Raw genomic sequence first — 11,807 nt, forward strand, 5'->3', positions numbered from 1 at the left:
TTAGATGGCTCATTATTTGGATGCCCAGTTTTTAATTGCCCTATGTTATTCCAATTTTTGGCACGTCATAGGTTTGGCCCAATTTTGACTTGTGCCAAATCCTTCCAAACTTGACATGCTCAAAGCTCTTGCTTTGTAGATTCAATGTTTGCTTTTAGAACTTGATTTCAACTTTTCTAGCTCTATTTATTAAATTTTTATCCTTATTAGATTAAAAAAGGGAAGAAAAATTACAAAAAATTGTTATTATTTGGCCAAAATTTTAGCCAAAATTATTCCATACTCTCGTATACATACTCTCACCCTAGGTATCATGTCTGTCGAGATTTGTTGTTATGGCTAATTACTATGTCTGAGATAAGGGTTAAATCCTCTTAAAAAGCAAACATTTAAGCGGCAAAACATAGCTTGTACACTAAATACATGATTTCTCAGCACATTGTGGCTTTAGATCTTGCAATAAGTTGTTCAAGCGACTCTTACACCCCTATTGGTTTCATAGTGACTTGGTTTGTGGTCTGGACCAAGAATTCCATGGACAATTCCAAACACCAAATTGAAAGGTGTTGTCCTTAGTTTTTTTTTTTCTATTGAATATGCCCAAAGAGATGAATGTAACTTCTGATCTCAACCTGCTCTCAACTCGTCTACAATTTTGGTGAGCATTGTGCATAAAATTTTGTTTGTTCTCTCCGCTTGTCCATTCGCTTGAGGGTGATAGGGTGTTGATTTCAAATGAAGCACCATGAATTCTCTCAATAGGAATGCAATCACTTTGTTTATGAAGTGAGCCCCTCGATCACTCACTATCTCAATTGGTAGCTCGTACCTGGTAAATATGTTTTCATATAAGAATTGCACGGTTGTTCGTACATCATTTTGTTGCATTGCTTTGGCTTCTACCCACTTCATGAGATAATATGTAGCCACCATGATATATTGGGCATGCATCCTATAGACATGTGGTAAGATAGGTCAAACAAATTCTATCCCCCACTTGGCAAAAGCCCTTGCTCCCATGATAGGTCATAATGGCATTTCATCTCATTTCATAAGTGCTTTGGTGCACTAACAATCATCACATTTGTTCACATATTGTTTTGCATCCATGAACAAGGTATGCCACCATATTCTTGTAAGAAGTATTGCTTTCATAGTTTTGTATGCAGAAAAATGACCGCCCACCTAGCCGGCATGTGGTTGCTCAAGAATTGATAAATACTCACTTTTCATGGCACAAATTTTCAAATTGTTATCATGTCCTCTCATGTAGAGGTGGTCTTAAATTATGACAGTTTTCCGCTTTCGTCTAGATCAATTTTTGTATGGATGTGCTCATGTTTTTTGACAAGACTCCCTTTTCTAGGTAGTCCACAATGTAGTTATTTGACTTGGGTGCAACTGCTATTATGAATAGTGTGGCATAGTCGTTATAGGTGCCTGGATTACACAAGTGTCACATGAACTAGCATAATCATGAACACTCCACTACATTTCAGGCTAGTACACTCCAAGTCTCATCAATCATTTGAATTGTTTGTATTTTTTCATTATGTATCCCCATCATTTGTACACGAGCTTATCTCAAGTACACAATTTTCTCCATTCGCTCTATACATAGCCTAAGTATTCCATCATTTCCATGCTTATATACATGCTATTAGCACAAGTGAGTGTGTGTACTGATGACTATCTTTCAATCTACAAAGAACCAATGGTGAGCAATGGTATCATGTGTTCGCTCCAACTCGGCATTATTTCAATATTGAATAGGTATGAATCAGGAAAATCATCATCAACTCCTTGAGGTGTTTTTCCATGAGTTAATCAACACAAATGGTCCATTCTCTGATCCGTGGTTTCCTTTTTGACTACTACGGTGAATCAAACTCAAGCAATATGATAAACCATCAAACAATTTGTCATGTATTGCATAGTTTGTTCACCGAGTATAATAGTGCTGATGGTCCACAAAAAATATAAGCTTGTTAGCAAGAAGCTAGTATCTAAATTTTTTGAATGGTTAGACTATTCCCAATCCTTCTCTTTTTGTGGTTGTGTAATTTCTTTTTGCACTATTAAGTTGTCTGTTAGAGTAACAAATAGGAAAATCCATATTGTTCTCTCTAGGCAAAGCTAGGATGCATCCGATTGTGTACATCGAACAAGCATCAATGTGGACATGAAAGATATGATTCCAGTCGCGATCTTTCAGAATTGGAGCATAAATTAATCTCTACTTTGACTCTTGGAAAGATTTCTCACACTCTTCAATCCACTCAAACTTTGTGATGAGAGCATAGAGAGATTTTGCAATGACTACATAAATATAGATCAACCTTTGGTAGTAACCACAATGACCCATAAAGGCTTGTACCTCTCTAAGTTGTGTGGGTCCTGGAAGAGAAACAATGACTTGGATCTTTTCAAGATCCATGAAAATGCCTTTTTTGGACACAATGTGCCTTAAAATCTTCCCTTGTCTTACCATGAAGACACATTTCTCTGGATTCAAGCAAATATGACAAGTCCTATACTTTTCAAAGATCTTTTTTAGATGCTCAACATGTTTGTTTCTCAAGGGAGAACGCACACATAAGTCATCCATGTAAATTTTTAAGAATTTCCATAGATATTCTTAAAATGCATGACTCATCAACCTTTGGAATGTGGTAGACACATTGCTCAAGGCAAATGGCATCACTCTATAAGTAAATATGTCTCATTTTGTTGTAAAATCCATCTTGTGTTGATCCTCTGGATTTATTGTAAGTTGATTGTAGCTCAAAAAGCCATCAAGAAAGTTATAAGCTTCCTTTCCCGCCACTCTCTCAATCACATGATCGGTGATTGATAAGGGATATTTATCTCTTACGGTGGTAGCGTTTACCTGTTTGAGATTAACACAAACTTTTAGTTTGCCGTTATTTTTGGGTACCACCACAATTGACGACATCCAATCTATGTGTTTGATCTCGTAGATAAACTCCGCCTCTTTAAGTTTATCTATCTCCTCTTTGAGTTTCTTCACGAATGTTTCATTGTATGTATAGGGACATTGTCTATGGGATTTGGCATCAATCTTAAGGGTATCAGATCAACTCCCTTAAGGTCCTTATATGACCATGAAAAAACATAACTAGACAGCTTGAGAGTAGCTATTAGAAGTTGCTCTTCCTCTTGAGTGAGGTCTATGGCTATATAAACCTATTTCAATTCTTCCCATGGTTCAGCTAGGTCAATCCTTTTAGCATTTTTAGGTCCATCATAAGAGGTACCCGGTTCCTTGATTCTCTCGTTGGCTGTTGAACCACAATTTGTTTGTCTTGAATGGTGTATTTCTTATAGTAAGAGGATGCATCAAATCTCTCTATGTTAGATCCCTCTTCACTTTCCATCTCAATTGTCCAAACTTCTTTCAGGTTTTTTTATAGCTTTTGACACTCACATTTGTGCTCAATTTTGGATATGTTTGATGCCAAATTTCAAGTGTGTCCTTTCGTTTTCTTTTTCTTTGCTTCTTTGGATTTTTGTTTACAGAAGCTGGTTTCATTGGTTTGCATGTGATCCTATCCTTGATACAATCGTCTGCTCATACGAGCATAAGATATTGCATTTTACTCAATAAACAAGATATTGGTTTCCCTTGTTTGTTTCATTGTCTTTTCATTCATTTTTTTTATATCATTGTTGTCTAGCTCGTCATGTTGTTTTGGTTTGTCTTTCCTTTTTGAGCTACTTGATAGCTCATCCTACCCCGGAGCTACAAAGAACTTCATCCATCCAGAATTCTTAAGGCAGATGTACTTTGATTATGATACAGAGGGTGGAGAAATTGAAGGTGAGCTAGCCAGAGGGCAAACTCAGAAAGTAGTACCGCTCATTGGTGCTCTTCCAGTGACTATTCAAGATTATCATGGAAAAGCTGATTTCCATATCATGAAGTTAGGTAATTGTGACGTTCTATTAGGCATGCCTTGGCATGACAAGAATGATGCAACTCTCCAAGTACGGAACCGAACCATCACCGTGATGCAGAAGGGCAAGCCAGTCGTCTTCAAAGTTCGGTTGTCCGAACAAAATCCTGAATGAACTCTCTAGTTGTTTTATAGTTAGATACTTTTGAACTTTTTAAGAAAGTATTGTTTGAAACTTTGTTTGAAATGGATGGTATCTATTTTGAAACTGTTTTGGTGCCGGTTTGAATTGTTTGACTCTTGGTTTGATATTGGTTTCAATGATTGGTGATTTTACTCCCGGGTGGAGAAGTGAGAAATACTGTTTTTGTTTGAACCTCGGAACGACGCAGGCCGATGCTTGGGGAGCGTTTCGTTGTATGTTTGAAAACCTCGGAACGACACTGGCCGATGCCTGGGGAGCGTTCCGTTGTATGCTAGAAAACCTCCGAACAACGCATGCCGATGCCTGGGGAGCGTTTGGTTGTATGCTTGAACCTCCAAGCGACGCAGACTGCGGTCTGGGAAGCGTTTGGTTGTACAATCCTCTGAGCTCATGGCCCGGACCTTTCTAGGTTATTTGCAGAGGTGGAGTGGTGAGGTAGTCGTTGAGTAGCTTCATACCGCAGACCGTTTGTCTCGGGGGAGTGCTCAGCCGCGTTGTTTGTTGTGTCTTGTAACATGCATATGTAAGCATTTGTGTTGCATTGTGATGTGCCAATTACTGAATATTCCTAATTGGATGAGATTGCCTGGGTATGTAATTTTAGTGCATCAAGACACCCGTGGAAGATCAGTATGGTCTGGGTGTGATGGCTAATTTTACTACACCAGAATATCAAGAGTTTCGATCTAGATGAAAGGAGAAGCTAACTCCTTGATCAAAAGAGCAGAAAGGAGAAGCTAACTCCTTGATCAAAACAGTTGAAAGGAGAAGCTAACTCCTTGATCAAAAGAGCAAAAAGGAGAAGCTAACTCCTTGATCAAAACAATCGAAAGGAGAAGCTTACTCCTTCTTCAAAAGAGCAGAAAGGAGAAGCCAACTCCTTAATAAAAAGAGCAAACTGATTGTCCCTTGGAATGTCCCTCAGAATGACCCTCGGAAATTTTTGAGCTAACTTGAGTTGTTTTGCAGATATGCTGTAATCGCGGACGATTACTCTCTTTCAAGAAGGGGAGATGTAACAAACCGCTGACGTGTCGACCTACTGAAGAACGGAGCTACCGGCCGAGGGGCCTAAACCCTAAGAAGAACAACTAATAGAAGAAGTGTCACAGAGTGATGACGTGGTTGCCCGAGAGCAGAAACCCTAACCCTAAATTCTGCCTAAAACCCTAATTTTGTTGAAACCATAACCCTAAAATCAGCAATCCCAATTCCGTCCGAAACCCTAATTCTACTGAAACCCTAACCCTAAAATCAAAAACCCTAATTTTGCTCAAAACCCTAACCCTAAAATAAGAAACCCTACGAAGAAGCAACAAAAGAAGAAGAAGAAGTTTTACAGACTTGACGAGTGGCCTATTTTTAAAGAAGAGTTTCCACCAACTTATGGGACCCTGTCCGATGGGGCCCAAGTGACATAAAAGCATTAAAAATAAAGCAGAACACACTCAAAAGACTTTGCACATCAAAATATGATGATGTGGCACTTGTACGGACATTTCGGAATTCGCGGCGGATTTTTAGGGAAATCCCGAAATTTTAGGAAAGTGATTTTTTGGGGTCAACTTTTCATATTTGATGCTTTTAGGCTTTGGGCCTTGAAATATGAGCCTTGGGGACCCTCTCTGGCACTCTTCAGCGCGAGATTGCAGAGGAGGTGATCCCGGACTGTTGTACTTTGCGAATCAGCAGTAATATAAAGAAATACCGAAAGGGGCGCCAAGGTTTGGGGCCAATACTCTCTGGGGTGGAATTCCGCCACTCCGTGTCGCGTGTCGTCTCTCTCTCTCTCAATTCAGTTATTATTAACCAGTTGTTATTGAAGTGCTAAAAGTCTGTTCAGTCTGTTCTTTTCTTTTGGCACGTGGTGCCACGTCATCTGTAAGTTGGCTCCATTCTTTAGGCTTTGACACGTCAGCAATTTGTTACAAGTACACTACAGGACAGGTGCTACAATCTCCCCAGCAAGCAGGTGGTTGGTCCCTTCCCAGGGGCCTTAGTTACGGACAAGAGAGCTCACATGTAGCATGGCCCCACCATTGATTTGATGGCTCCACCTTCAGAGACTGATGCTTCGGGTGGTGTGGCGACTAATCTTTCTCTTGGGTGACTGGGCAGTTTTTTATAATGACAATGATGTGTAGTAGTGGTTTCTTTGCGATCGAATAGCAGTTTCATTTGTTTTTCTTAGTTTCAGTTGTTTTCTCACTGAGACGATGAGCGGTCTTGTGGCGGGCAACCTGTAGGCTACAGTGTCACTTTCACAAAACACGCAGTTAGTATAGTTGGTCTAGGCTGGTTCACACTAGACGGACTCTCCTGGCTGGGCAGTGACGTGGCAGCAGGGATACGGATGGTGGTCTAGTGCACATCGTGGCCAGGTCACCACCACTCAGTTTGGGGATAGATTTAGATGGCTGACATTTATGAGCTGTTGGTGGCTCTTTGTGGTTGTACATATGAGTAGCAGCTGTTGGGTCATCGGATCATCTTCTAGATATATGGTCCAGCATCGTCGTCTAGAGAGTGAGTCTATACACACAGCACGTCTTCACCATCCCTGCACATTTTGAGCCTCGACACTCCATTGTACCTGTGAGTCCTGGGCTGGAGCTGAGTATGCTGCCACGCCAGAGTCTGCATCAGTTCTTGAGATAGTCGACTCATATGTTGTGGTCTGCTGTTGTTCTTGAGATAGTCGAGTCATATGTTGTGGTCTGCTGTTGTGTCTCTGTGAGCTCAGTTGTTGTCTATTTGTTCCTTTGTTTTCAGTCTATTTGAGTGAGATTGTCATGCACATTGCACTGAGGAGCACCCACTGTAGAGAGCACGACACACTATCCGCGCTACAGCGCACAATATGAACATCTCTACGACCAGTCACGTCAGTATGTCAACGCGATTTACGAACATCTCTTGTAGAGTCCAAGCTTCTATCTCTTAGGGTTTTGGGCCCCATGGTAGTGCTCGTAAGTTCTTCAAGTGTGTCGGTTCAATTTCTCTTGTCCACTTGGCCTTTCTCTTCCAGTTGGCCATGACACATCATCAATTTGTGATAGAGTGAATGCGAGGACTAATAGTGTGCTTCACAGAATGCAATCAATGCATGAGCTTGCGCATCTCTAACATCTCAACGAGACTGCTCTACCGTAGGCAAAACAACTGTAGCAGCAACTAACCTGCAAGAACTTGCAACATCCTCAACAGAATGTGTATCCACGGAAGGCGGACGTATATTAATGCCCTGCACAACATTCCAAACGCCCTTTGACACAAGAACATGTGCCATCATGTAAGCCCACTTTGGGTGGTTATCCCCATTCAGTTTATCCTCAACAACAAAATCTTGAAAACAACTGTGTTGTTGTCAGCCATGGCGAGTGACTGCACGTTATGTAAGCCCACTTTGGGTAGTTATCCCCATCCAGTTTATCCTCAGTAACAAAATTCTTGAAAACAACTGTGTTGTTGTCAGCCATGGCGAGTGACTGCACGTTATGTAAAGATTGTCCTAAAAGAGGAAAGTGAAGCAGGACTAATACGTGCTAAAGATGAGTGTAAGGGACCTATTCTGTAAAAAATTGCACTGACAGAAATTTTGCAAAAAAGGATGAAATTACCTGCGCACACTGCTTGTAGTGGAAATAGAGGCCGAAATGAGCCCAAATCAAAATTCCAAGCAAACCAAGCTCTTTGAGCCTTCCCCAAGTATTAGTCGACGTGGTGACGCTCATCAAAGCTCACCCAAATCGGAGAAAGTGAGCAGGTAGGTGTTGGCGAGGCGCCAGGCAACTATGCCTGAGAGGACGTAATTTGCCCTGGTACTGATTGCTGAAATTAGGGTTGCAGGGATGTGCACACAGCTTGGAGAAGATGAAGAAGCTCAAGGCACACAACAGAGTGTATTGCTTAGTGCACAACAGAAAGACAAGTTAGCCTTGGAATATGGGCCGGGGAAGAAATCTCCTAGTGAGGGAAAAAATGCACTGGCGGTTCTAAGCGTGTTCACATACATCACTACCATATAAATGATAACAATGTTGAATCATCATCTATTACTTGCCATGTACAAATGTTTATTTGGAAATGTTTGTTTTCCTTGTCACTAGTCTGCGTCAGATATCTTTTTTGGACTGTGTAGTTCAAGTTGTGGTTAAGTAGTTAGTTCTAGTGCGCATGCACACAAAACCACACACTTTTACTTCGTGGAAATGTCTCATGTTGAAACTGTTTCCTTTAGAAATTCAAACATGCAGGTTGAGAACAAGGGGGAAAAGGAAAGAATCCGGTCAAACCTTCATAAAGATAATGTAAAATGGAGATTGATGTCTGTTATTTGCTAGGATTCAATCGTCTATTTCTCAAATTTGTAAAATTAAATAATTTCTCTGATGCAAGCATGCTCAAAATCTTGTCAATGGTGAATAATGTCATAAACTGGAAATCTGACAGCCTTTCTCTGCTTTTTTACCCTCTCCTTCAAGAGTGTCACGCTTGGGGATGATGAGGCAAGGAGACGAGGGGTTCAGAAAAGTGTGCTGGAAAGGAAAGGGCCACCAACCTTCACATCTGCTGCAGAGATGATCTCACGAACCGAGTGGAGAATTCACCACAGTCTTGCAGCCACAATAGATGCCCTTTTAGCAGGTTTGTAAGCTTCGTGACAGAAAAGGGTTATTGTCTCTCCTCTGTGAAACATCGAGTAACAAAAATGCTTACTATAGTTTGTTAACTGTTTCCCTAGATAGGTCGAACTCCGTTGTTTGAGGAGCGCAACATGAATGAGAGTGGTGGATTTGACTGCAATGTGCCTCTTTCTGAGTTTAGTGAATTCAAGTATCGTCCATTCGATATTAAACATGGACAGGGACTGGTAAGTGGAGCTGACTCAAGCACAGATGATGATGAGGATGGGAATGACTCCGAGGATGACATGTTTGGAAGCAGTGGCAAGACCGATCAATTATGGCGACCAGGCGATGCTCCTCTTTTATTGTACCCATTTCAGGTAATATATGTTAGGAATTCAGGGCAATGCAATGTCTACTCTTACTTGCTTCTGGTCATAGGTATCATTTACCGTGGCTTTTCATATGGTTTTCTTTTATATATATCAGCAGTATATTGGTCTAGCTATAAGTATTACTGTGCAGATGAACAATATGAGGGGCTATTCATTGAAAGTAATTAATTAAAACGAAGCTGTTGATCTGGTGTGGCAGCTGGCCATAATCCTCGAATCTCTAGTGAAGAGTTTTGTGATCAAATGTAAGGTTTATGTAAATGGGCTAAATGAAGAACATTAACGGAGAAAGGAATTAATTAAAATGAAGCTGTTGATTTGGTGTGGCCATAATCCTAGAATCCCGAGTGATGAGTTTTGTGATCAAATGTATTTAAAATGCAGAGTGAATGTAGTGTTTCTACATTTTTGTAAATGGGACAATGAAGAACATTAGCGGAGAAATTGATGCAGAATAAAATTGATGAATGCTGGACTCTAAAGAAAAATTTAAATAGCATTTTTCAATGGTCTCTTTTGATTGGACACACAGATTTCAGATTCAACCCTAGAGCATGTTGTAGAGGTGATGTGTTTGGAGGATGCAGTCCAGTTAACTGATGACCTTGGAGCTGCTGATGCGGTCCTTGCTCTACGCTCTAAGCTTAATCAAAGCTCATGGGTGAGAGGGATTGCTAAGTACAGACAACTTCCAATCTTTGCCATAAAGGTAGTGCAGTGCTCCTTCAATACGTGTTGTTGCAGTAGTCTCAGAGATGTTGCTGCATACATGTTTGGAGTCACCAATGAAATGGCGTCTCATGTTGATCATTGTTCCCTTGCAGGCAAATACAATGCCACAAATGGTAAGAGCTCTTCGCACCATTCTTGGAATGGAAAGTCTTGCGAGTGGCAACAGCTTGCCATCAGGTAGGTTGAAAGATGATGCAAAAGCAAGATCAGAAGGGAGTGGTAAGGGGTTGAACAGCAGTAGGAAGGTTACAGTAGAAGATGAGGTCGATGCACTTGAGGTATGGTTGCTCTATAACATGAATAGTCACCGGTATTTACTGCAAAGATTGTGGCTCACTTTTTGTCTTGAATTACAGGAGGCAAGGCTAGCAATTGAACAGATAGTGATCCCAAAGAGCCAGCCTGTGGAATTGCTGCCAAGGTCTGTTGGGATCATTGCAAGTCAAATAAAGTTGATAGAGAGCTACCAGCTAGGAACTGAAACAGCAGGTTCTGAAAGCAGCTTGAGGATTAGAATTTTGCCCTATCATTTAAAAGTAAGCACTGGGATATCTAGTATAGAATCAATATCTAAATCAGGGGATGGTGTGTCGGAAGCCCTTGGATTGAGTGGCACAAGCGTCAGCCGATTGCCTATCCTTCCTGAATAGCACAAATGCAGGAAAGAATGCTTATGGGCATATGTATATCCTTGCAGCATCGATTGATTTGCTCTAGTTTGCAGGTCACAAGATCAACCATATAAGTGGATGTGTCAGACTTGGCCCTTTCAGTAATGAGCCATAAGCTGATTGTTTCAATTGCCTCAACACAGTGGACCTATCAAGTTGCCACAACCCCAGAATGAAGTAATATCAGCAATTGGCCTCCCTTCCATGAAGTATTTCAGTCCAGCAAAGCCTTGGTTGTAGGGCTGCAAGATATGTTATCTTCCCTTCCATGATGAACCTTCGTCAACCCCTGTTGTAGAGTGCTCAGAGGTGTTTCTTCGATCAATGCTCCAAGAAAAAATGTACTAACAAATTGGACAGTTCTTCTCCACCATGTCATGGAGTCTGTCCTGTTTTGGACAAGCTCATCAGAAGCACCCTTATGGGCTTGTTCTTATGAAGCAGCTGAGTGGCAATCCTTTGTCAATATCATGTAGTAGCAGAGTGGGCATTCTTTGCCAAACTCCTATTCAGGAATCACCTGCCTATTCTTGTGCTATACTTACCAGAAGTGCTGGCGTGGCTAATCCTTGGTGCTGTCAGGTGACCTGAAGCTTTTGAACATAGCCCGTGTCAGAAGAGTGTGTTGCCATCATCATGTGAAGTCAACCTGAATGGCAGACCCCTGAAGCTTTGTGAAGATTTATAAAGACCATCCTCCCTATAATTCAATGTGTACTCAATATGGTCATTTTTCATCTTGCCCAGTTTTTTTTTTTCTAGATTGTGATTTATTAGAGGCTAGCTGTACAAGTCTCACCATTTCAACAAGATCAGGCCCTAGGGCCTTTTTGACATTGAGCAATGTATTTCTTCTTGTATTGCTTGACATCATTTTGGTTTGCGTAATCATTACCGCTCTTTTTTGGCATCATATGGGTTTTGTTTCCGCCGACGACTCAATGCCCAAGAACAACTTGGTGATGCTTCCTTTGCTTGGATTTCAGCTCAGTGTATATATAAGATATATGCTTAGTTACTATCATGTCCTTGGGTAATTGGTGGCATGCAATTATTTTTGGCATATGTAACAAAATGATTTTTGATGGCAAAAATGTCATACACGTATGTGGAAAAGCATCTTCCTCTCAAGGAACATTTATGTCTAGGGTGATACCTTGTTGGAGTGCTTCAAAATGGCATTCTGCTTGCCAAACAAAAAATATTTGGATGCACGACGTCCATGTTGTCGGCATGGCTTCTCAGACATTGCTTTCTGC

At 41.0% G+C, this 11,807-nt stretch overlaps 1 protein-coding gene across 3 annotated transcripts in view; it reads left to right on the forward strand.

Annotated features, from left to right (window-relative positions):
- The window catches only part of LOC147443354 (protein SEEDLING PLASTID DEVELOPMENT 1-like), a 55,928-nt gene extending 44,467 nt beyond the window's left edge, over nucleotides 1-11,461 (forward strand). For all 3 annotated transcript variants that reach the window (XM_086529233.1, XM_086529235.1, XM_086529234.1), the window contains exons 5-9: nucleotides 8,607-8,769; nucleotides 8,871-9,130; nucleotides 9,678-9,854; nucleotides 9,970-10,155; nucleotides 10,234-11,461. In XM_086529233.1, the coding sequence (XP_086385359.1) occupies nucleotides 8,607-8,769; nucleotides 8,871-9,130; nucleotides 9,678-9,854; nucleotides 9,970-10,155; nucleotides 10,234-10,527 (1,080 nt within the window). In that variant the 3' untranslated portion in view covers nucleotides 10,528-11,461. The remainder of the gene's footprint in view (nucleotides 1-8,606; nucleotides 8,770-8,870; nucleotides 9,131-9,677; nucleotides 9,855-9,969; nucleotides 10,156-10,233) is intronic.
- Nucleotides 11,462-11,807: the final 346 nt, after the last annotated feature.

This window comes from Adiantum capillus-veneris, chromosome 14 (genome assembly GCF_014529385.1).
Source record: "Adiantum capillus-veneris isolate H3 chromosome 14, ASM1452938v2, whole genome shotgun sequence".
Classification (NCBI taxonomy): Eukaryota; Viridiplantae; Streptophyta; class Polypodiopsida; order Polypodiales; family Pteridaceae; genus Adiantum; species Adiantum capillus-veneris.